The sequence below is a fragment of the Octopus sinensis genome, unplaced genomic scaffold (genome assembly GCF_006345805.1).
Source record: "Octopus sinensis unplaced genomic scaffold, ASM634580v1 Contig13635, whole genome shotgun sequence".
Taxonomy (NCBI): Eukaryota; Metazoa; Mollusca; class Cephalopoda; order Octopoda; family Octopodidae; genus Octopus; species Octopus sinensis.
Window position 1 is genome coordinate 14,405 of NW_021833022.1, and position 27,882 is coordinate 42,286.

The window sequence follows — 27,882 nt, forward strand, 5'->3', positions numbered from 1 at the left end:
ATCAATATGTCACATTTATGTGGGACATCAGTTATATATACATCCATTCCATGTAGCGATGATAATCATCAGTCTTTTGAGTTGCATTGGCTTCACAATAGCCATGAATACTCTCTGGCCATCTGAGTGGGCAATGCTGAAACTATCATTTCAAGTAAGTCTCTATTATATTTGAAACATTTTTCTCCAAATTATATTTCTTTTGTTAATGATTAGAAAATATGTAATAAATATATATTAAGTAATGTTATTTTCTTGCGACTATTATTAGTCTCTTTCAGAATTACATACATATAGCCTTGAGTTGACCGAAGTCATATGTGTGAATTTAGTAGATGGAACCTGAAAGAAACCCATTGTGTGTGCATGCATGTGTATGTCTGTGTTTGTCCCGCACTACCACTTGACAACCAGTGTATTTATGTGTTTATGCCTGTAATAGCAGTTTGGAAAAAAACACTGATAGAATAAGTATCAGGCTTAAAAAAAAAAAATAAAGGACGTACTAGGGTTGATTCACTCGACTAAAATACTTCAAGGTAGTGGCCTGGTATGGCTACATTCTAATGAGTGGAATTAGTAATTGAAAAAGGATAATATGTCTGTGTTTATGATAATTTCTCCTACATTTGCTCTGTACATCATAACTAGTTATACTACTCAGTATTGTAGCAGTTTAACCATTATACTGGAAGCAAACTGGATGATGTTAAAGTACATAGAGCTCAAAACCCAACAGTAGAAGTCATACTTCTATTTGTACAGGCAGCAAATTGGCAAAATTGTTTTAGTGTTAGATAGAATGCCTCATGGTATATGTTCCAATTCAAATCCCAGTGAAGTCAACTTTTGAGTGATTGATTAGTTTAAGTGTTAGAGTATTGAACTAAATGCCTTGCAGTATCAGTTCTGGATTTGTGCATTCTGAGTTGAAATTTTCATTGTTCCTATTGTCACTATGTTCCACAAAAAAGGTGATACTTCTGTCAGGAATTGTAGCTGATAGATAATATTAGCAAAGTGAAAAAAAACAATGGAAATATAGTCTATAGAATCAATTCTAAGATCAAATTGTCACAATTATGAAAGGAAAGTCTTTACAAAGCAGTATAGTGGATACTTTTTTGACATAGATATCATATGGAGTATCAGTTGTGGCTGTAGGCACAGATGTAGCTGCATAATATGAAGTTTGTTTCCTGACCACATGGTTTCAGATTTAGCCCCACTGTGTGACACCTTGGGCAAGTATCTCCTACAATGACCTTGTGAATGGATTTGGCAGAGAGAAACTGAAAGAATCCCACTGAGTGTGCATCTGTGTGTATGCGCATGTGTGTGTGTGGACAACATTTTGTCCTTGGCATCATGTGATAGTTGGAAACAAGTGGCACCATCATACAAGCAATATCATTCTTTTCCAATCTTCTGTGGAAATATGTGTAGTCATGGAGAAATACTACCTTACTTAGAAACGGATCGAAATTGGCAATATGAAGGACATCTAGCACTAGAAAGCTTGCCTTAACAAATTGCATCTAACCCATGCAAGCATGGAAAAGTAGATGTTAAAACAATGATGATGAATTTACTATTACGGTTATTATTTTTTAGTTGAGTTATTTTCTTTGATTATTTTTCCAGATAGTCGGTCCATTTATTCATGTTGGTCTGATTGTGATCTTTACTATTCTCTCTTGTATTCTGATAAGACAGTGGTACATCTTAGACCGATTCCGTAAGTAGATTTTGTCATTTCAAAAATCTTTGTCAGATATATACAAATTATTTCTGAAAAAATTGTCGTTAAAGAAAACAGACTTATTAAATTCTATCTCAAATACAATGACACTTTTCATTTTCTTAATTTTCTGGTGTTCATACCTTGTTAGTGTAGCATAAATAGTATTTGATTCACCCGTCTATATTCCTAAGTTCGACTCTCACTGAGGTTAACTTTTTCTTCCATCCTTTTGGAGGGTTTATTAAAATAAACTCTGAGTGCACTGTAGGGGTTTGACAGGGTTGTTAGACCATCAGATGTGATGCATTGTGGGATTTGTACTGGTTGTTTGTGTTCTGAATCCTTAGGTGGTTGGCTTTCAACCAGTTTAATCCCACCACCACCTGGTACTTGGGAGTCTTTAGCTGATTTCACCTTTTTTTATGTGTTCTGGACAGATTTTGTGTTTGAGAGTGACTTCTTTACTCCTTGCCAACAGTCCCAGTGACCATGAATGAAGGATTAGTGATGTAGATAAATGCGATTAGGCTTGATACATATAAATATGCACCCACACACACACCCACGCACATACATAGAGGGAGAGAGAGAGAGAGAGAACTATGTTCAGAAGATAAACATGTAAATAGATATTTATATATATTGACAAATAAATTTACCTTTACATAGAGTTTAGAAAATAGGATTATGAGAAAACAGTGAAGAAATCAACAGTTTATCTTCTTTCGTGTGTGATTGAGCAGCATTAAGATAACGATTAAAAGCAGGATCCGTATATTTTATATTGCAACTTGTGAACAATAGCATCATTGGTTACAAGTTTCTATCTCATGAACCAGTTATTTTGTTCAGTATGTCTTCTGTAACAATCAGAAGAGTATCTGTAACTTGGGGAGTTGTTTAGAGATCAGATTTTTTTGTTGTTGTTGGATCCTTTGCCGATCTCCATGAATGTGATCCTAAGTAAACTATTGATCCCATCTGGATTTCTGGATTTCATAGTTCAATTCTGATGTCCCTTTTTTAATTTTTTTTTTTCATAAAATTGTGAATACATGTATAACTGTAAACAAAATTTATACTGAAATAAAAAGGAAAAAAAGAAACGAATAAAATATAATTTGATTTCAGAATGGGAAGGTTTCAACTAAACACTGCATTGCATGTAATCTGCCACCATTTCTACTCCTCTTACACAATTATAACAATAGCCAAGTATAGGGTAATGATTTTATTGAGTTAATAAAAACACAGACTTGCAGATACACACACACACACACTCCTCATCGTCATCATCATTTTCATCTTGGTTTTATGCTTTCTTTCCTTGATAATAAATTGTAATGTAGTTACTAATCACCAACTATTGTAGTACCACCACTATTTATGACGATACTTGTTTACACTATAACCATGTAGTAACAATAAACATATAACGAAGCTGGGTAACAACATAACAATCCAACAAACTCTCCTTGAACTGTTCATGAATCAACAAATGATATTCTGACAAACTACCAAAACGAAACCTTATGACTTCCTGCAATTAATGCCTCTTCTCTGTCTTTCACTCAGACCGCTACTGTTTATAGTGATTCAATCAAGTCTATTCTCGCAGGGGCTGTTGTGACTCTTGCCACAACATAATGTGAGCAGAGCAGGTTGTAATGGCCTGAGACAGGCCAGGTGACCATATCTTGCTTCCTACATTTTAATCTGACTTAGTTTATATATATACACATACATACTCATCATCATCATTTAGTGTACACTTTCCTCCCTGATGGCATGGGTTAGACAGTTTGACTGGATCTGATAAGCTGGAGAGCTGTACCAGGCTCCAGTTTGATTTTGGCTTGGTTTCCATGGCTGGATGCTCTTCCTAATGTCAACCACTCCAAGAGTTTAGTTAGTGCCTTTTATGTGTCACCAACAATACCCACAACTATGATTTCACTTGATTAGTCTTCTCAAGCACAGCAAATCACCAGAGGTCACAATTGCTTGTCATTACCTCCATGAGACCCCACATTTGAAGATCCAATATCTTCATAGGTTTACCTCTTCCACAGCACCCCAAAATTAGACTAGACAACTATTTTTATGTTTGCCTCAATTTCTCTGTAAACCAGTTATTTTCTCCTTTAATGATGAGAATTTTACAAAATGACACTTTGCAAACATCTACTCATCAAATTATCAGAAAAATCACCCTTATTCAGTGTTTTCAAATATATCATCATCATCATCATCATCATCATACGCATCACCACCACCACCACCATCATCATCATCACGTCCTGTTTTCCATGCTTGCATTGGTTGGTTGGAGTCTATTAAGGTAAATTTTCTTTGGCTGGGTGCTCTTCCTCTTGCCAACTGTCACTAGTTTCCAAACAATGGACTATTTCCCCATGACCAAACATGTTTTGCTTGTTCCTATATATATATATATATATCATCACCATCATCTCCAGCATCATTTAGTGTCCATTTTCAATGCTGGCATGAGTAAGACAGTTTGACAGGTGCTAGCATGCCAGAGAGCTGTATCAAGCTCCAGTCTATTTCAGCTTGGTCTCTATGGCAGGATGCCCTTCCTAACACCATCCACTCTGTACTGGGCGCCTTTTATGTGTCTGTGGCATGGGTGCCTCTTATGTGTTACCAGTGCTGTTGCTGTCACATGTCACCGGTACTGATGTATGTATGTGTGTGTATATGTACATATGTATGTATGTACATACATATCTATGTATGTATATATGAATGCATGCATGCTTGCATTCATGCACATTTACCTTCACACAGAAGCTTACCGTTGTTCCTTGTAATTTTGTTCACTATTGAATGGAACCAAATAATATAATATTGCTTTTTTTTGTTTTCTTTCCCATATAGGTTTAAAACTGTTAACTTTAGTAGCATACATGGCAATTCTAGTTGGCCTGTATGTCATTCCACTGTTTATTGAATCTCCATGTGTTCGACCAGCAGATAGTTTGCCTTCCAAACCAAGATTATTTGCCCACCGAGGTGCGTCAGGGGTATGTATTCGCTTATTTATTTTAAAGCTCTAAAATAATGATTATTTTTAGTAGTATGTTCTTGGTTCATTAACTACAGAAAGATAAAAATGGAAGATTTTATCTCTTATAACATTCAAATGGAAAGAAATGGAAAATCAATATCATCATCATAGTTTTAACCCTTTCGTTATTGTATTTATTTTGAGATGCTCTGTGTTTCTTTCAATTATTTTAAATATAACAAAGAATTTAGTAAAATAACTTAGTTATCATTAAACTAGTGTTAGGAACATAAATTGCGACTAAGGTTTGGTGGTATATTTTAATGCAAAACTTATGAAAACAAGAGCCAGAGCTGGTTTTGGCCGGGTTGGTAACGAAAGAGTTAATGACCACTTTTCAATACTTACATGAGTCAGATGGAGTTTATTGAGGCAGATTTTTCTATGGCTGGATGCCCTTCCTGTCACCAACCCTTACCTGTTTCCATGCAAATCACTATTACCCCATCAGTGGACAGGTTTATGCAGAATATTGGTAATGAATGATACTACTTTGTATGACAGTGACACAACTATCATGTGTTGTCAAGACAAGGCGACATAAATGTATACATACTCTCTCTCCCTCTTTCTCACACACACACACAAACAAACAAATATAAATGACAAGGGAACAAGAAATGATGTAATGAACTTCATTAGGTTACCACTGTTTCTATTATAAAGTGATACTCAAACACTCAACTATGAGTTCCTTGCATATTGTACCAGAAACAGCTGTAAGATAATGAAGTTCATAACGTAATTTCTGGTTCTCTTGTCATTTATGTAATCTCTTATTACACTCTCTACTTGACTAATGCTTTTCTCTGAAGCATATGTATATTGACAGGGTTAAAGTAGAAGACACCCAAGACGTTACACAGTGGGACTGAACCTGAAACCATGCAGTTGGGAAGGAAACTTTTTAACCACACAGGGATGTCTACACCTATATTGAATATTGCAAAGTATCAAGTTTGGTTCTCAAATGTCTCAGACATGTCTTGTAGAACCAGGAATTTTAAATAATCAAGTCTAAAAATATCAGAATATCTTCTGCTACAAATCTATTAATAGTATTTTCACCATTGTTCAGTGTATCTTGTTGTTTTTCTGTTTTTTGTTAAAATAGATTTCCTTTTATTTGTTTTAGAAAGTAATGAATATTTGGTGTTAGTAGACACATCGTTAGTACACATCCATTTATTGTCTTTCGATCAATATTCAGCTTGTAAATTGATGGAGTTGGGTGGGTTGCTATATGGAATGTAATTTGAGTAGAATCTAATTTTACTGAATTTGTGTGTGAGTGTACTTTAGCAGCGAACAGCATTTTTCATTATAAATAGTGTACGCTGGAGGTTATTGTAGCTTTTACATTGTTAAGGAAGTCAAAGGTGTCAGTCTGGTGCAGCTTTTGCCCATTAAAAGACATAAGCCCAACTTGTAAAACTAATGAATAGTTAGTCATTCAATGTGACCGCTTTGCAATTATGTTGGTGTGTGGCCTTTTGATAAAGGCATTGGTTCAATTCTTGATCTTGTGCATAGTGTGTTTGAACAAGGCATTTCATTTCACATGCCCCATTTCATTCAGCTGAAAAGTAATCCCAGAGGAAGTGGTTTTAATCCTGAAATGGGCTGCAGTTCTCTATAGTGGAGGAGTGTTGTACTCTTAAACCCCATAGAAACTGAAAGAAACTCTGGTCTAATGAACCTGTAAGCAACAAACTAATCCTTTAGCATTCATATTATTCTGTCAAAAATAATGCTTATTTGTTCACTTTGTTTTGAATTAATCATGCATTATCTTGCAGCTTTGAGATTTTGATGAGGTAACTGTTAATTTTTAGAATGATATTGTCAGGTTGGTGTCAGAGGATACATCTGGTCAGTTTGAACATAATATGGATATGGCCGGTTTAAATGCTAAATGAATTATGAGGTCACTTGACCTGCTAGAAATAGCAGCCAAAGGTTACATTGGATAATGTACTCTTAGATACCCTTGAAAGGACAGGATTGTCCTGTCTTGAATGCTTTTGGTTATAGGTCTAATCAGTCACAACCGACCTGGGGTTAAACAACCACCATGATAGTGAATTGTGTGTTTTCTTATGGTTTGTCTTTCTTTACAAGAAGGTTGATTGAGTCATTCTCAGTAACTGCAGATGTGGCTCGTGTTTCATTGCCATTTTAACCTTTTAGAGTTTAGATTACTCAATCAGATGTAATGTGTATTTATTCACATCGTTTTGAATTAATACTGCATTATTTTCTAGGCTTGAGATTTTGATGATGTGATTGTTCGTGTTCAATATGACATTCTGGAAGATGCGAGATCTGATCAGTTTGAACATTAAACTTGTAGAATATTTTGACTGGATATGGCCTGGTTAAGTGCTAAAGGGCTGCTGACTAAACTAGCTGTTGTTTCCTTTGCTGTTGTTTCATTGATGATTACAAATATGATACTACATTTGGACACTAAATCAGTTTATTTCAGAGTACTGAACATGGTGGGCATGTATTCTCCTGCTTAACATATTTAGTAATTTTATGCTAAGGCCTGAATTTGATATCTTATTTGTTGGAAATTTAGCTGAAAATTTCATGTTGCTTTGATGACTGACCATGATGCTTTCATATTCAACCAAAATACTTAGTTGTTCTTCATATGAACTGTTAAAAAAGAATTTGAATTGTCAAATTGGCATTGGAAGGACATCCAGCTGTATAAACCATGTCAAATCAGACTAGAACCTGGTGTAGCTCTCTGGCTCATCAGTTCCAGTCAAACCATCTAACCGATGCCAGCATGGAGAGTGGATATTAATTGCTGCTGATGATGATGATGCTGATGCTGAACCATTCCTTCTCTAAAATACTCTGGAATAGTCTGCAGCTACTTCCTCCTTACCTTTTTCACTTGTACAATTGTTAAGTGTCTGATTTATTGTGTGGTATGTAATAGTTTTCAGAGTTCACAGTTTTACTATTAATAATAATAATTATATTAAAGTGAAATAAGAGATTCATTATAATAAATTAGAGTGACTGCAAACTGTAAAAGAAAATTTCAAACTAAGAAAACATGTCTCACAATGTGTGTATATATATATGTGTGTGTGTGTGTGTTTGTCCCTCCAACATCACTTGACAATCGATGCTGATGTGTTTACATCCCTGTAACTTAGCAGTTCAGCAAAAGATACTGATAGAATAAGTGCTAGGCTTACAAAGAATAAGTTTTGGGGTTGATTTGCTCAACTAAAGGCAGTGCTCCAGCATGGCCACAGTCAAATAACTGAAACAAGTAAAAGAGTAACATGTGTATCATCATCATCATCGATTAACATCCATTTTCCATGCTGGCATGGGTTGGACTATATATATATATATATATATATATATATATATATGCATGCATTCATGCATCTGATCGTGTGTGTATGTGTTTGTCTTGACATCACATGATAGCTGTCAACAAGCATCACCAACATACAAAGGATGTGATTCATTTGTTGTCTTTTGTGAAAGAAAAAACCATATCTAACCAAGGGGTAATATCTTGCATGGAGACAGGTGCTGGTTCGCAACAGGAAGGGCATCTGAGCGTGCTAGCTTTGAAATGTGGACATTAAAACAATGATGGTGATGACCACAACACTGATGATAATTACTTTACAGCCTTACAAACAACATCTGACACAATACAACTCAAGCTATTTAGTTTACAAAGAGCAGTAAACGTTTTTTTCTGATTAACACGAGCATGTCATAACAATATGAAGAAACCAGTCAGTAGCCTGTGCCAATCCTAGCTAGGCAAATATTTTTTAGTTGTTAAAGATCCACTAAGAAGTGTGGTTATCTAGAAATGAAATAACAGTTCCTTTTCCACATTAGCCAGGACATTACAAATTCAACTTTTGTAAAGGAGACATCTCACCTACTGTAGTGACACTACTATTAACCTCATTAAACTGCAAGTGAAGAAAGCAATTCAAATTTTTATGAAGAAAGTACTGATTGACAAGCCCATATATGGGCAATTTTTCAGAACATTAGAACAAGAAACTCACATGTAGGTTAGAAGACCCATTCTCCATAACAGAATTGATATCCTAAAACCACAGTGCCATGTAAAAATTTACTGGTGCTACATAAAAAGCACAGGTGATGGTGCCATGTAAAAAACTGTGGTGATGCTTCCATGTGAAAAAACAGTAGTAATGGTATCATGTAAAAAACACTGGTGCTGGTGCCACATAAAAAGTATCCAGTGCACTCTGTAAAGTGTTTGGCATTAGGAAGGGCATCCAGTTGTAGAAACAAAGCCAAAAGCAAGGTATAGGACCTGGTGTTGCCCCTAACCTTGCCAATTCTGTCAGGCCATCCAACACATGCCAGCATGGGAAACTGACATTAAATGATGATGGTGATGATGGTAGTGGTGGTGGTGGTGAAAAGTGCTTATCAAGGAAACTAAGTTACATGTTAACAACTCAAAACTGAGCCAGGGTCACAAGGCATACAGTCTTTAAAACCTGTGGAAACTTTAAATGTAAGCCTTGTGGTTACAATACAGTAAAAGTTGATGTTTATTATTGGCCAAATCTAAATGTGTAAACTTAGATAATTAGGTTTCTCAGTATAATTCCTCAACGAAATGAAAATCAAAATCATTGATATTTTATTAATTAAGCATGTCTGAGAACCAGTGACCAATTAATATCACTACACAATTCTCTGTAACATGTTCCATCAATACTCATAGAAATAGAGATACAAACAATCAGACATTGTCCTTGAAGACAATAGAAACAGAAAATTAGCTTCATGAAACTCACTGGTCTTGAAGGTGCTGCAAAGGTCATGGGTATTGTCCTTCTTTCTAGACTTTATGAGTAAACAGGAAATTGAAAACAGTGAAGTAATAAGAGCAACATCCACAATAATAATCCTTTTTACTAGGCACCGGACCTGTAATTTTGTGCGAGTGGGGACAGTCCATTACATCAACCTCAATGCTCAACTGGTACTTCTTTCATTGACCCAAAAAGGATGAAAGATACAGTTGACCTTAACTGAATTTGAACTCTGAATGTACAGCCAGAAGGAATGCTGCTAAGTATTTTGTTTGGCATGGTAACAATTCTGCCAGATTGCCGCCTTTATAATGATAATAATATATAGTTTAACCCAAATGTAATTATAAAGTAATTATAATGTAATTATAAAGAGGTGTTGACTGAATATATGTAATAAATCTATTATTTTCATGATTTTTTCCGTTACAGATCACATGACTAAAGTAAAATATTATTAGTTGAGTGAGTAAGGGAGATAACTTTGAATGTGTCTGAAATCATACATGTCAATAGAAGTACCATATTTGATGGAATATAAGATGCATTGTGTTCCAAAAAGATGTCTCAAAAAATCACCCCTGCTCCTATATGTGGAGTTGAACCTTCCATATGCTAATTTTGTCCCTGATACTTGCTTTTTCCTGAACATGCACTGCTGAAATTGGGATGCATCTAATATGTCTGTGCATCTTTTATTCTATCAAATACAAATATAACTGAGAAACAAAGCAATGAGTTGGAATGAATATAATTATTATTGTTGTTGTGGTTTTGGTAGAATCGTCAAAATATTGGAATAAATGCTTTGTGGTATTTTCTCCTGAGTTCAAAGCTGAAGTGAACTTTGCCTTCCATCTTTTTGAGGGTTCATAGAATAGAGTACTTCTCCAAAACTTCCAGTTTTGAGCCTATGTAAATAATAACAATGATAATAATAATAATAATACTAATTTCTTTTATTAGCAAGAGGGACATAAGATGAGTGGGGACATCACAAGGACAGAATACATAAAGGAAAGGAAGGAAGAAATGGGAAAATGATTGAAATGTGATAGAAGTATACATCAGTCACTCTGTGTGGCACCTTGAGCAAGTGCCTTCTACTATAGCCTTGGAATGCCAACAATTCTGCCAGCTCACTGCCTTAACAATAAATAATAATAGTAATAATAATAATATTTTTAAAAGATTGACATTCCATTTTAATGTACTGCATTTCTTGGCCATATTCATCAGTGAAGATGAGAGAAAACACTTGAATTTAAAACAGGAGAAGAAAAAGTAGGATGGGAATAAAGTAGCAGAAAATGGAGTGGGGGAGCAACAGATTGTCTGTAATGCAAAGGAAAGACGAATCAATAAATACAGGGGTCTGATGGGCTGCTATCAGTTTGTGTTGGTCACTGCTGAGACCTCAGCTGTTCTCAGATCCTGCACTACTGTTTTTGTCTGCAAAATTGAGATAATGGTAGCCTGTATGAGAATGAACCCTACAAGGTGAAGTGGCTGCTGTAGCAAGTGTCACTAGCCATTCTCTGCAGCAATACCATTGTGGTCATATCTGTGGGATGTAGCTGAACATGCCATTTATTCTGGGGGGTGTGGCCCATTACTTCCTCTCCCACCATCTTATATTTCTTTTTCTGTTTCTTGTTTCCTTGTAATTAAATTGTAATAAATAAAGTTCACCAATATTTTAAAATTAGACACAGTATTTTTTTAGCTAGAAATCTCTCAATATGTTACTGTTGGATTATATTTAACCAAATTTAAATTCAGTTCTTTTGTATTTTAAAAATTTTCTTGCAAGGTTGCACCTGAGAATACTTTAGTTGCATTCCAATTAGCTGCGAACCAAAGTGTCTATGGATTTGAGTCAGATGTACGAATAAGGTAAATTACATTGTTTCTTTCTACATTTTGAAATATAAATTCTGTAAGTTATTTCTCAGTTATGACCCATTGCTGATAACTAGAAATATTTGTGGTTAAATAAAATGCAGTAATAGCTATGTGGTCAAGAAGTTCACTTCTCAACCAGATGGTTGTGGGTTCAGTCCATCTGTACAGCAATTTGGGCAAGTGTTAAGATGGCGAGACAGCAGAAACGTTAGCGTACCAGGTGAAATGCTTAGCGGTATTTTGTGTGTCTTTACATTCTGAGTTCAAATTCCAACAAGGTCGACTTGCCTTTCATCCTTTTGGGATTGATAAATTAAGTACAGTTGCATATTGGGGTCAATCTAATCAACTGCCCCTCTCTCCAATGTTGTCTGTTGCCAATTCCCAGTAAACAAATCATTTGGCAGCTATGCTTTCAAAGACAAGTGCAATGAAAACTCCCTTTAAAAACAGGTGAGAATTAGTGACAGAAAATGATTCTCGTCACCATCCAGTTTCATTATTATCAATTTGAATTGGGAGCTTGCATCATAGTTGATTACAGAACCATGGATGTCATCCCTATGGACACATTACAGTTACTCTCTAGATAGGAGCTTGGTGATCCTATTTCAAGAGTTATTGCTCTTCCACTACCACCACATCCAAACCATCAACTGTCTACAAATGCATTGAAACATGCATATACAACCATTATCTATTTTTCTGTCTTTGGTTGCATTGTTTTTGTAAATGTATTTGTATACAAAGCATTGTAACTTTCAGTGGTGGCTCTGAACTCTATAGAAAATCTGTAGAGATAAGATTAAAAATGAGAACATCACACTGTTAAAACAAAAAGCAAGATATTATTGACTTGGGAACCTTTAATATACTTGGTAGTATATTATGGCTGCAAAACAAAATACAGTGACCTTGCTAGCAATTAATATTTACACACCATTTACCAGGAATGTGTTTAATATGTAAATTGGTCTATCCAGTAGTGTTACACAGTGTCTTCTACTATAGCCTTGGGCCAAGCAAAGTCTTGTGAGTAGATTTGATAGACAGAAGCTGAAAGAAGCCTGTCGTATATATAAGTGTGTGTGTGTGTATGTTTGTGTGTCTGTGTTTGGCTCCGTAATATTGCTTGACAACCAATGTTGGTGTGTTTACATCCCCGTAACTTAAGGGTTCAGCAAAAGAGACTAATAGAATAAGTACTAGGCTTACAAAGAATAAGTCCTAAAGTTGGTACTCCAGCATGGCCGCAGTCAAATGCCTGAAACAAATAAATGAAATAAAAGAAAAATATCCTAAACTTAGTGGGTATTTAAGCAGTTTATTTATGGATGATGAAAGGTCAATAACTCTTGAAATATGCATCTACACTCATTACCTGTTTTTCTATCTTCAATCATATTGTTTACATACACATATTCATATACAAAACATAACTTTTAGTACTGGCTCTGAAGCTCTGAACTCTATAAATAATCTGTACAGATAAGCTTAAATATGTGTGTGTGTGTGTGTGTGTGTGTGTGTGTGTGGGTGTGGGTGTGTGTGTGTGTGTGTGGTGTGTGTGTGTGTGTAAGTGAGTGACAAAGATGTACAGGTATCACCTGGTATCACTTCATTACAGCCATTTCAAGTAACTCCTTTAATTGATTAATGAAAACATTACATCATTTGAAAGAAACCATTCCCGTCAGATAACTGCATAGATTTCAAACATAATGGATACAAGCATTTCACATCAATAATGGAACTAAAAATATTTACATTGTTTCTTTTGACATATCTGTGGCAGAATATCAGGAGCAGATATCTTCACTTAGCTGGGTTGCATTGTATGCACATATGGCAGGAATATCAGGTACAAGCACCCCTGCATGGAGTCTTGATATTCAATATCCAATTAATATTGTGTGTGGATTATACTGTCATAGCAAGGTGCCTATGTTTAAGTACCTAATTCAATGGAATCTTATATATATATATATAATATATATATATATATATATATATACTAGAGGGAAAGGGACAATATATAATATATATATATTCTGTTTTTAGAACATCTTGAAGCACTACATAAGAGTATAAATGCCAGCATGTAATTATTGGCTTAGAAGTTCATTTTACAACCATGATGACATGGTGGTGGAAGAACCAGACCTCCACCCATAAACAATCTAAATATCTATTATCCATACCTGTGTGTGTGTGTGTGTGTGTGTATGGTTTAGTGAAGGCAGATGGCTTAGGGATTAGGATATTTGGCTCATGATTGTAAGGTTGTGAGTTTGGTTTCAGATGGCATGTTGTGTCCTTAAACAAAACACTTTATTTCGCATTGCTCCAGTTCACTCAGCAAAAATGTATTGTATTTCAACGGGCCAGTTTTGCCACATTCTGTGTTACTCTTAACCTCCTTGAGAGCTACATTAAGGGAACGTGTGTCTGTAGAGTGCTCATCCACTTGGCATGTTAATTCCATGAGCAGGCTGCTCTGTTGATCAGATCAACTGGGGCCCTTGTAATCTAGTATGTGTGTGGTTAGAAGTGATAGTAAGGAAGTTTGACCACAAATAATCATACATGTGTCATATGAAATATTTTCTTTCTTACAGTTCTGATGGAATTCCATTTATTTTACATGACGATACGTTACGACGGACAACCAATATTGAAGAAGTATATCCTGACCGAGTGGATGATGATGCTTCTATGTTTAAATTTGCTGAATTGCGAAAACTCAACGCTGGAAGTTGGTTTTTGGAGGTAAGTTATCTAAGAGTATTTAAAGTTTCTTGTATGAACTTTATTTTTTAATAAGTTTTATTTATTTCTAAAATTTTCTGAAAATATTCATAAATATAGAAATACAAATTTCTTATGATTATCATCATCTTGGTTTAAACATCCCCTTTTCCATGCTTGCATGGATTAGGAAGAGTTTATTGAGGCAGATTTTTACAGCTGGATGCCTTTCCTGTCACCAATCCTGACCTGTTTCCTAGTCATTTGATGTTCTTAAAATCCTATTATATTTCTATAATTAGATATTATTAGGAATTGTATTAAAAAAATTGCTAAAATATTTTGTTTATTGTAGAAGTATAAGCATTTTTTTGCTCATAAATTTTAACAATAAAGTCTTACATTGACCCCAGTTGAGAGCACTACTGTATGTATGTGTGTATATATGTGTGTGTGTGTATGTATGTATGTATGTATGTATGCATGTATGTATACACACACACACACATACCCTCAGTCACACACTTGTAAATGATTAAATAAACTGGTGCAGATTCTCCAAATCCAATCTGTTAATGGCACAGTGAAGATTTGTAAGACATTCTCAGATTGGAATGTAAGACATTTGAGATTCTTTAGGAGAACAGATGCACACCTCAACCTCATATTTTCAAACACTGGAAACTCTTTTGACTAAAAAGTCTTGTTGCTTTGTTAGTAACGAGCTTGAACTCTCTTAAGAAGAAAATGAATAAGGCTCAAAGAAAAATCATATACATACACACAGTGAACAATAAAAATGAAAATGCAAGAGGAACAAATTTTAACAAATGCAGTGTTAGCCTAATGCTTCAATGAAAAGAGAGAATGTCTTAATGTTTTGGACAATAGTCCTTCATCAGAAGAAAAGAAAGAGAAAAGCATATAGGGGAGTGAGAAAGAGACTCTGTGACTATTGTATATTTACTAGACACCTTACAACATCTACTTGTTGGTACTTTTTATTCGTTTAAACCAGTTATATGATTAAATATTGCCTGTTACGTTTTCTTTAATCATGCTAAACTTACTGAAATTTATAAATAATAATAGATATGGCTCACTTTTAGTTTTAATACCAACAATTTGTTATAACACAGTCAAAGCATGGTTAAAAAGCAACACTTTCCCAGATCAGCGGCTAATACTAGAGTTCAGAAAATGTGTGGGTGGTATCTTGTGTCTCTGTTATATTGAATTTTGTGACTGGAGTACTGAGACAGCTGAGTGTGTTATTTAACTTTACTTTAATCTTACTGCTAGATTTTTTCCCAGCATATTTGCTGTCTGTTCTAAATTTATTTCATATGTTCTGCATCATTTATTGTATGATATCTTTAACTCCTTAACATTTAACTAGGCCAGATCCAGCCTCTCACATCTACTTTACAATGTCATTCCATAGATAAGTTATCGTATTATTGAAATTTAAAAGTTGCAAAATAATGCACAATTAATTCAAATCAATGTAAATAAGCATTATATTTGACAGAATAAGGTGGTGAGCTGACAGAATCATTAGCATACTGGAAAAAAATGCTTAGCAGCATTTCTTCTGGCTTTACATTCTGAGTTCAAATTATCGTTTAGAATCTGAGTTTGTTTAGTAAAATGAGTCAACTGTGTCATTCATCCTTTTGGGGTTGATGAAATACTCATCAGTTTAGCATTGGGGTTAAGTTAATCTAGTCCTGCCCCAACAAGATTTCAGGCCTTGTACATTTAGTAGGAAGGACTATATTTGACAGAGTAATCTGAATGCTAACAGGATTAAGTATTATCTATTTATTTTATAAACAGAAACTATTTTTAAACCTGTGTGCATGCGTGTGTGTGTGAGAGAGAGAGAGAGCGTGTGTATGTGAGCATGTGTGTGTGTGTGTTATGTGTGTGAGTATTTGTACATATATATATGTGTGGGTAGTTGTTATTTCCACTTCTTTGCATGAGATTATCTAAATTAATTAATTATAATAATAATAACAACATTAAAATGAATAATGATATGGTGTTGTGCTTACATTAAGTCTCATAACTTTGAATTTTGGAAGTAGTGAAATATAAAAATAACATCTGTACTTGTAATATAATTAAAGGTTGGTGACAGGAAAGGCATTCGAATATAAAATACTGTCTCAAATAAGTACATGTCTAACCTAAGCCAGTTTAGAAAACCAAATATAAAATAAACAACTAAACAAATGAATAATGCTTAAGCTTACTTCATGATATTCATTACATTCTCAATCTTAAATTTCTACCAGTTAATCCTTCCCAAAGCCAAGAATTTTACTAAACAGATTCATATTTTATATGATAATTTTCTTTCTCAAGTTTACTGTACTGATCCTATTTTCTTATATATATTTGTCTGCATATTAGGAAGATCCAATGGGTGTAGTTGGATCTCTTACTGACAAAGCAAAGGAAATCTACAATAACCAAACCATTATGTCTTTGGAAGAATTGATTGACTTAGCACACTTGACAGGAAAGAATGTTTTAATAGATATACGATCCCCAGTCAAGGAAAATCGTTATTATTATACAGTTGAGAAGCAAGTTATTGATGTGATATCGAAAACTGGAATTCCTCTTAAACAGGTAAATTTATTTATATTAGTTTTCTTATCATTTGCATCTGTATGAAATATGCTAGTTTTGACATGTCAATTAGTTTCTGTTATTTATATGTTGATAGATGACATAGTTTCCTTCCTTGTAGGGAATGCTTTATGAACATTATTGATATCCTGGATAAAAGTTTGCACTTAAAATTCAAAGTTCTAGCAATATTAACATATATTTTCTCGTATACAAGTTGAATTTTTCAAACCAAAAGTTACAGCCAAAAAACGATAGTCAACTTATGCTGGACAACTTTTGAGAACCAAAAGTTCTATGTGAAATGCAGCAGGATTTGGAATGAAATGTTTACATTGTGTTTACACGATATACAACATTAACTTTTGTACTGGAAAATGATGGGCTCTCCTGCTGAAGATGATGTATGAGTGTTCAGCTTTTTTGCCAAACAACCTGCACAAATGGATTGTGTATACTGATCTAATGTATGTGTTGTACATTAGCTCACTCCCTCCAACAAATCGATGTTGCCTGAACAGGCACATGATGTATCTCGTGTCAGGTGTTGAAGTGATCACAGAACAACGCGAGATGAAGTGTTTTGCTCAAGACAACAATGCACCACATGGTCTAAGAATTGAAACCTCAATCTCACAATCATAAATGTAACACCCTAACCAGTAGGGTATGTGCTCTCAGGCTGGAAAATACAGTAGTTAATATTGCTAAAACTTATAACATGAATCTAGAGTGTTTTCCTTTTATGACATATTCTTCAAATTATTTATCTTCATGTAAAATTTTTAGCAACTACTGTTAGTAATATACTCTCCCTAGCTTGTGATTTTGCTAATATAATAGTTTGTAGTAGAGAGGTGGTATTGTCTGTTGTCTAATGTTGTATTCATAATGTTTAATGATGTTTGGTTGGCAGTAGTTTTTTAATATTAGCTCTGACACATTTGGAAACATCAAACCAAACTTTTCTTCTAACACTTTTTAAACACAACTGCTTGTGCTACGATACGCTGTTTCAACTCTTCTATTATTGTCCCAAATCCTTTCTCTTTGACTAAGTATCCTTCCGTGAAGCAAGATTTGCATCTTGTGTTTCCTAACTTGTTTGTTTCCCAGCCTTCTATTCTATTCAAATCTTTTAAATACAATTACTACGTCTATAATTGATTTGTCCAATATGTAGTTAATATAATCCCAATTTAATGTGGTAAGTTAGCAGAATTGTTTGCATGCCAGGCAAAATGCATAGCACTATTTTGTCTGCCTTTACATTCTGTGTTCAAATTCTTCTGAGGTCAACTTTGCCTTTCATCCTTGCAAGAACAATAAAATAAGTACCAGTTGAGTTGCTGGGGGTCAATGTAATCAACTTACCCACCTTCCCTGGAATTGCTGACCTTGTGCCAAAATTTAAAACCAATATAATCCCAACTAATTTTATGAATAACCTTTTGTCCTCTGTTTCACTTTTTATAGATTTGGTGGTTCTCAAAAGTCTATCATTCAGCATATACCACCAATTTTACACAAACTGGGACAAGTTATCTACCAGTTGAAGATCTCGTAAAATTGCATATCTCTAATTTCAATGCTAGGTATGATACACTTAGTGAAGATGAAATCCTGTAAGTTTTAATCTTTTTTTTTTATAGCTTTGTCAATTTATCATTATTCTTTTTCTCTATACTTATTTATCCCATGTTTCATTACTCAGTTATTCTTGCTTTTTTTTCTTCTCAAATTTCATTTTCTTGTTCATACTCTTTGAATTTACAATTTAAGTTAATTTACCTTGAACATTCAAACAAACATTAAAAATGCCGCTGCAGTTAATGTCTATGTTGTATATACTTTGAATTCTTTACCAATTTGATTCTGGTATTTACCTGTTATTTACACTGTTGAGAATCACAGCTGACCAAGTGAATAAACTCGTCATGTTATTGATAGCTTGATATGTTACTGGTAGTCAGTAGTGTATAGTAATTATCATCATCGTTTAACATCTGTTTTCCATGCTGGCATGGGTTGGATGGCTTGACAGGAGCTGGCCAGCCAGAGAGTTGTCCAGGCTCCAATTGTTTGTTTTGACATGGTTTCTGTGGCTGGATGCCCTTCCTAACACCAACCACATTACAGAATGTACTGGGTGCTTCCTACATGGAACCAGCATGAGTGCATTTTATGTGGCACCAACATGAGTGCATTTTACATGGTACTGGCGCCTGCAAGTCAAGCACCTTTTGGCTGAGCAAGGGAGTGTGGGTGTGGCCCTAAAGGATATCCCTATATGTATGGATGGCTGAGATTTTACTTAGCTCGACGTGTTTTCTGAAGTACAGCGAATGCCACAAGTCTTGATCCCTTGTCATCTCCTCATTGAGGCCCAGCATCTGAAGATCCTTTCTTGCCACTTCATCTCACATCTTTTTGGGTCTATCATTTCTACAGATTTTTAGTAAAGATATTTAATCATTTAAACTGATATATCAATGGAAAGGTTAACTCAATTGTTACCGTATTTCTGTCAAAATACACTGCTATTTTTTCAATTAATTTTGAAATAATGAAGAATTTAGTAAAATAATTTTATCATTATTAAGCTGGTGTTTGGAACATAAATTAACAGAACAATTTGAAGGAATGTATAGATTTAGATCACATTAACTCTTTAACATTTCAACCAACCATATTTGACACAAATATTCTACCTGTTTTATGTTCAAACTGGCCAGATCTAGTCTCTCACATCTACCCTGTAATGTCATTCAAACAATAAGCAATCTGAATAAATGAGCATTACATTTGAAACCTGAATACATTTGAATCTGAATGCTAATGAGTTAAACATGATAGAACTGGTGGTAGTCTCTGGTGGGTTGTTACCAAAAGGGTTAATGACAGTTGTCTCAATTCAGGGATTCATCTTTTATCTTTTATTTGTTTCAGTCATTAGACTATGGTCATACTGGGGCACCAACTTGAAGAATTTTAGTCAAGCAAATCAATCCCAGTCCTTAGTTTTTTTTTTTTGTTAAGGCTGGCACTTATCCCATTAGTCCCTTTGCCAAACAACTAAATTATATGAGCATAAACACACAATACCAGTTGTCAAGTGTTGGTAGGGTACAAAGACAGACAGACACACACATACACACACTTATATATATGACAAGCTTCTTTCATATCTATCTAACAAACCCACTCACAAGGCTTTGGACAGTCCAAAGACACTTGTCCAAGGTGCTACACAGTGGGACTGAACCTGGAACCATGTGGTTGGGAAGCAAACTTCTTACTAAGTCTGCACCTGCAAAAGTTTAGTTTGGCTATTTACCTTTGTTAGCCAGTTAATGTTGATTGTAGGACCCACTAATGTGTTATATACTATGGCATAAATCTATAGAGTTAAAACATATTTAGACTTCTCTAACTGGTGACTATTTATTTTCATTTTTATTGTTTTCAGACAATATCTTGAATCCAACATTACTACTAATGTCTACTTGGTTAATACATACTGGCTGTTTTCCCTGTATTGGTGTCTGGGTGTACAATCTGTAACAACAGATGAATGTCACGTCCTCAATAAAATTGAAAAACCATTATGGCATTTGGTAAGTTTAAACCAATTTTTTCGAAGTTTCTGAAATTTTGTGTCTCATTTTATGTTTTGCATTTAGTTTGAAATCTCTTAGGAATCTGTTTCTCATTCTAATATGCATTAAAATTTACAGTAATTTAGTTTCTTACAATTAAGAAAAATAAGCATCTTTGATGATGATGATGATAATCATGTTACTACTGCTGTTGCCACCAACAAATGATAATAATAATCCTTTCTACTACAAGAACAAGACATGAACTTTTGGGGGAGGGGACTAGTTGATTACATTGACGCCACTGTTTCATTGGCACTTAATTTATCAACCCCGAAAAAATGAAACGCAACATCAACCTCAGCAGAATTTGAACTCAGAACATAAGGAAGATGAAATGAGGCTAAGTATTTTGTCCATTGTGCTAACGATTCTGCCAGCTCACTGCCTTATTATTAATAATAATGATGATGAGGATTTCAAATTTTGGAACAAGGCCAGCATTTTCAGGGGAGAGGCAAGCCAATTACATCAATCACAGAGTTCAACTGGTACTTATCCTATTGATTCTGAAAGAATGAAAGCCAATGTTGACCCTGGCAGAATTTGAACTCAGAACGTAAAGATGGATGGAATACACCAAGCATTTTGTTCAAAATACTATTAATTCTGTCAGCTTGCCTTGTAGCATATAATAATATGTGTAGCTTATAGAAGATAGCAATGCTATGCACCACACACACATATTATGTGGAACACTTTCAATTATGTGTTTCAATTAATTTCTAACATAATCATAAATTTAGTCTGGTTTCATTAAACAACTATAACTTTTTTATTTATCAATATATTAACGTGAATTTTGGAAGATAATTTAATGAAATGTTCTCAACCAATCTATACTATAATTTTTGTCACAAAGTGACTCTAATTGCAGGTAGATACAGGTAAATTCAACAAAATATAAAATTATTAAAATTTTGTTCAAACATCGCTATAGAAAATGGGTTATTAGCTAATATTCAGTTGGGTATACAATAAAATTTTACGATAGAATTTGTTATTCTGGGTAACTTTCTGATACCCATAATAATATTTATGGCAAAATAGTCTTAATTTCACTAACTATCCTTTCTTTCATTTTGTTTACATTTAGCGTAACGGTTCGTTTCCGCCGTAATGATTTCAAATAGGCTCATTCGAAAAAGTAAAAAGAAATAGTCTAAGGCTTTACTCTTCTGGGAAAGTCTGTGGCTTGGTCCAGTTTCTTCAGAAAAATCACCGAAAGAAACAGTTTTTAAATTTTCACTCCATTCAGGTGCCAATTCATTTTCTTTATCGCTGTCGGAGCTCTCCGATTCACTGTTTTCACTTTCGGAAAATGAAACATCAGATTCATTATCAAATACCACATGCTTTTTTTTTTTCAGTCATAGAGTTAGATTTATGAAGGTCTTCAGTAGAAAATCCTTCGAATTCTGACTCACTGCTTGATATAATGAAATTCGTATCCATTTTTTGTCAGAATTACAAATTTTGAAAACACAATAGGAACAAATTTCGGAAAAAAATCTCCCAAAATTCACGGAATTAAAATTACACTTCGATTTTTGTACAAAACTGTAGTTGAACTCTTTACGAAGTATAATACGTATTTTCACGAATGTACTAAAGAGATTTGCTCTGATATTCTCATTTAAATATGAATAGGTAAATTCGGGCGGCTTTGGGCGGTTTGGTCACATTAACCAAAATTTGGTAACGAAAGGGTTAATGTCACTGCCCAAGCAAAAAACAAAGCCAAAAAAAAAAATGGTGGACATATGACAACTACATATGCATTCTGCACTGCAAATCTATACCTGAAACATACAAGGATAATGAAACAAGCATGAAATATCGAGAAGAAAAAATACTGATATAAGGAACACAACTCACACTATACACACAATGCACAATACAAACACTAATACAACGAAAGACTACAAATAATGAAACAAACTAATGCAATACAATATCAAGAAGAGGTTGCACTCCCCACAAAAAAGAACACACAATGCTACACATACCCCAGCAACATGGAGGTGTAGTAGGTGATGCAGTAGAGATTTTACCTGAAACTACCAAATGTTGAATAATAATAATAATAATTATTATTATTATTATTATTATTAATTCTACTCTAGGCACAAGGACTTGAACATTTTTTGTGGAAGGGTGCTAGTTGATTACATTGACCCCAGTGCATAACTGGTACTTATTTCATCAACTCCAAAAGGATGAAAGGCAAAGTCAACCTCAGTGGAATTTGAATTCAGAACGTAGCGGCCGCCCAGTGTGCTAACGATTCTGCCAGTTTGCTGCCTTCTTAATAATAATAATAATTATAATAATAATAATAATTTCTAAAATAGGTACAAGGCCTGATATTTTTGGGCAGGGGACCAGTTAATTACATCAATCTCAGTGAGTAACTGGTACTTAATTTATCAACCCCAAAAGGATGAAAAGCAAAGTTGACCCCGGTGGCATCTGAATTCAGAACGTGATGACAAAGACGAAATACCGCTAAGCATTTCACCCAGCATGCTAACTATTCTGCCAGCTCTCCGCATTAATGATAATAATAATAATAATAATAATAATAATAATAATAATAATGATAATAAAATAATCCTTTTATGTTGTGGCATCAGTCCAGCAATTTTAGGGGTAGGGGCTAGTTGTTTGCATCAACCTGTGCTTCACTGGTATTTATTTTATTGCCTCCCAGAAGAATGAAAAGCAAAGGTAACCTCATTAGAATTTGAACTTGGAACATAGAGAGCTGCTAGACATTTTGTTTGACATGCTATCATATTTGCTTGTTCATTGCCTAAGTAATACTAATAATAATAACAGTCCAAATATTTAATTTTCCTTTATTTTATCTTCCAGACTCCAGGAACATATCTTATGACATGGGTTTCAGTTGATATAATATCTGCTATCATCATCATCACCATACTTATAGTACAATGGTAAGTCAGTGTATTAAATATTTTGGTGTGACCAATTGAAGTATCTTTGAAATATCAATGTTCCTTATTATCTAAATACCTTAAATTGGACCCAATTTTGAAGTTTCTATTTATAAGTTATATAATTTATATTATTTATAACATATTCACAAATGTTTAAGCATCCATTTATCATATATGTAGTTTCACTGGTAAATTTTACTTTTATATCTCAATATCAAACCTGTCTTGTTTTATATAATTCAACTTGTGTGAATTATATAATTCAACAACGAAAGAAACAAACAGAAAACAAGACAAGCAACATGAAAAACTACCCTTCATCAGTTGTTGGCTGTTTTTCTACTTCATATTTCAAGCATTTCACAACAAAGCAAATTAAATCAAATTTGGGATTTTGCGGAGGCTCAGAGTTGGTAACAAAAATAAGACAGTGAAAACAGACAGGAAGGGCTGCTAAGCCTAGACGAGTTGGGTTGGTGAATGTGGATAAACAAGCTCTGACAAGAGACAGACAAGAATGCATCCAATCCCTGTGACTGATCAGAAAGAAAGAAGGAAATTCAAGTTAGGAGAAGTAAGATGGCTGACGGTCACGTGTGAGCCAGGAGAGAGCAAAGGCAGAAAAGTGAGGGAGAGAGAGAGTGGGACAGACAGAATGGCGAAGGGGAGAGGAATAGACGGATGAGAGAGGAAAACGAAAGGGAGAGAAGAGGAGATAAAGAGAATAGAGATGAAATGAAACAGGGGAAGAAAAAGGATAGAAAGAGTGTCTCATCAATATTATTAAGATAAAACTTACTTGGAAATGGATGTGTGGCATTCAGTCATATAATAATATAAATAATATATAAAAATATATATGCATGCATACATATATATACATGCACATATGGGCACAGGACACCATGGAATGTACACAACATAAAATAAACATAAAATACAAAAACAGAAAACTTATCTTGTTGTGAAATGCTCGAAAATGCGAAGTAGAAAAACTGCCAATAACTGACGAAGTGTCGTCTTTTTCGTGTCGCTTGTCTTGATTTCCGTTTGTTTCTTTCTTTGTTTGCAAACAAAGTTCAAATTCCATGTTGTCGTATTTCATATGTTTTATATTCATTTTATGTTGTTTATGTTCCATGGTGTCCTGTGCCCATATGTGCATGTATATACAAATATGCTCATTACCAACCTTCACCTTACTGACAGCATTCCTATACAGGGCTTGTACACTGCCCGATATTTTAAGCATCTCAGTAGTGATTCCTGATGGGCCAGGTGCTTTCCCTGTCTTCATATCCTTAATTGCTTTATCTACCAGGGTACTGTCGATGCGGGTAGTTGATCCCTCAGTTGGGTCGACCTTTGGCAGACTCTCCTCCTCCCATTCATTCTCCACATTCAGAAGTCTTTCATAATGGCATTTCCAAGCCTCTTTCTTTACAGAATCATTAAATGCAAGGGCACCATCGTCCATGCAGACACATATCTCTCCTATGACTTCATGGTTTTCTCTCACACACTGTCTTGCAATCCAAAATACTTCGGTTCTCACATCGCTGAACATTGACAAACTTCTTTTCTGCTACTCCCTTGGTTATATACACCTCTCTCCTAGCTTCCCTTTTGGCTATCCGATACAGTCTCCTGCTACTCCCATTCTTCCAGGCATTCAAAGCCTGTTTCTTTGCTTTAATGGCCCTGTCTACATTATTGTTCCACCACCATGTTACCCCACGTCTGGAAAGGACTTTGCACCAGCCACAGATTTGGTTTGTGGCACTCAGCAAGCTGTCTGACAGGAATTTCCAGTTGTCTTCTATGTCACAGGACTGTAGCTCCTCGTCCCTCTCATCAAATTTCTCGGTAAGGACTTCCCTAAATTTCCAATCATGCAAAGGGTTCTTAACCTTCCAAGTTCTTCTTTTCCAGATTGGTCTGCTTTTTGGCATCCTTCTGGCCTCGAGTCTAAAGTCACTAATAACTAGTCTATGCTGGGGGTATATTCTTCACCAGGGAGGGTCTTTGTATTTAAGAGTTGAACATTGCCCAACCTAATCTTATTCTCACAGCTATGCTCTTGGAACAACCACCTCCACTACTAACCTGGTCGTCTAGATATCAGAAGCTATCTACTACCTCTAGCTTAGCCCGCTGGCAGTTGAAGGAGTCTATTTTCCTTACATGTTCAGCATTTATTATGCCTGTGCACCTTCCACATACAAAAGTTAGTTTCTCTGTTAACTTTACTTTAATGTTGCTGCACCATTTCTGTGTCCAAAGCTTACACTGGGTGCATCTTATGGGAGTCTCTACCTACACTTTTTCTACTGATTGTGCAGGGCCATCTTCCTGAAGGGAATTGTGATTTGTCTACCTTCCTACTTACTATGACTTGGATTTTCGCTGGGTTAAATCTAAGGCCCTTTGATTCTAGACCTTGTTTCCATACCTGGAACTTCTTCTCTACCTCAAGTAGTGATTCAGCTATAACAGCAAGGTCATGAGCATAGAGGACTTCCCAGGAACAGCCTGTCTTGAATTCCTCCATTATTGCCTGGAGGACTATGATGAACAAGAGAGGGCTCAGCACCAATCTTTGGTGAAACCCTACATGTATCCTGAATTTTTCGCTGTACTTGTTGCCCATCCTCACCTTACTGGTAGCGTCCCTGTACAAAGCTTGTACAGCTCTCACCAACCACTCATCTGTCCCTAGTTTCTGCATTGACCACAAGATAATGGATTGGAGGACTCTGTCAAAAGCTTTCTCCAAGTCAACAAAAGTCAAGTACAGAGGTTTAACTTTGGCTAGGTATTTCTCCTGCAGCTGTCTTACCAGAAATATAGCATCAGTGGTGCTTCTCCCTGGCACAAAACTAAACTGCATCTCATCTAAATTAACTTTCTCCCTGATTAATTGGGCTATGACCTCTCTGCAACTTTCATTACCTGATCCAACAATTTGATACCTCTGTAATTATTTTTATCTAAAATATCACCATTACCTTTCAAATAGTTGACTATGGTGCTGCTGCACCAGTGATTCTGTATGACTCCTTCATGAACCACCTGATTTACAATACGGGTGACTAGACCATATCCCATACTGCCAGATATTTTAAGCATCTCAGTGGTGATTCCTGATGGGCTGGGGGCTTTTCCTGTCTTCATATCCCTAATTGCTTTATCTACAAGGTTACTGTCAATTCAGATAGCTGGTCCCTCAGTTGGGTCAACATTTGGCTGACCCTCCTCCTGCTATTCATTCTTCACATTCAGCAACCCTTCATAATGGCATTTCCAAGCCTCTTTCTTTGCATGTAAAGTTTTACATGTAATGGAAAATTATTGCAATGTTTAATAATTTTTTTTTTCCTTTTATTGGTCACTTACTTGAAAACGTCAATCTTTGCAGGGTCCGGTTATTGGGAACACGCTTCAATCCAGAGACAATTTCGTTACATTCTCAACAGACAATGACTATCCTTACAGACCAGTATCATTCTAATTCAAGAACTATGAAAGAAAAACTATTATTTACTGCCGACCAACTCGAAGAAGACATTCTGGAAGCAACAGAAGGTGTTTCTAATGACCATATTGATTCTCCAACCCATCATTACATGAATACAGCTGCCGATACTATTGTCATCAGTGTTCCTCAGTAGATACAAGTTTACTGAAAACATTGAGACAATTCAAAAGATTCATAGAATTCCAAACCAAATTCCATTTGTTATACTACTTTCCAGGAAAATATGGAATTTATAATTAAAAAAAAATATATATTTTATGAATGACTCTTTGTGATGGGATTTTGGCACATTTATTTTCCTTTTTTTTTTTATATACCAGAAAGCAATCTTTGGCTCTATGTTGATGTGTTTTATTCTGTGAATATTTAAGATTTTTTTTTTTAATGGCTTAGTCAAAAGACAAAGAGCAGCGCCCATGACCTTTTTCATGGCCTTTAAGATTGGTCAGAGGAAGTGAGGATTTTATCCTCAGATTAGAGATCTAGTTTCAAAGCTTGCAACAGAACTGATTCTGTTAAAGGCACCCAAGGACCAGGTGGGGGTGTTAAACCGGGTGATGGCATAAGTTCACCACCCAATAAATGCCTTATGCATGTTTCATACTTTTTTCTTTCTTTCTTTCATTTTTTTTCTTCGCTTTTTTTTGCTGCCCTTGCAATGTGCTGAGATTTATCGAAAACTGTTTTCCAGTTTTAGCTTCCATTGTCATGCCAGATGAGAGATAAATGATCAGAAAT

The 27,882-nt window shown here is 35.0% G+C and overlaps 1 protein-coding gene across 1 annotated transcript; it reads left to right on the plus strand.

The window, feature by feature from the left end:
* Positions 1-27,747, plus strand: LOC115229721 (glycerophosphodiester phosphodiesterase domain-containing protein 5-like). The gene is made up of 10 exons (XM_029800031.2): positions 1-154; positions 1,645-1,738; positions 4,646-4,791; positions 11,502-11,584; positions 14,212-14,362; positions 16,763-16,984; positions 18,461-18,609; positions 20,454-20,601; positions 23,521-23,603; positions 27,025-27,747. Exons 1-10 carry the CDS (start codon positions 59-61, stop codon positions 27,275-27,277), a joined length of 1,425 nt encoding a protein of 474 aa, XP_029655891.1. The 5' UTR covers positions 1-58; the 3' UTR covers positions 27,278-27,747.
* The last annotated feature ends 135 nt before the right edge of the window (positions 27,748-27,882 follow it).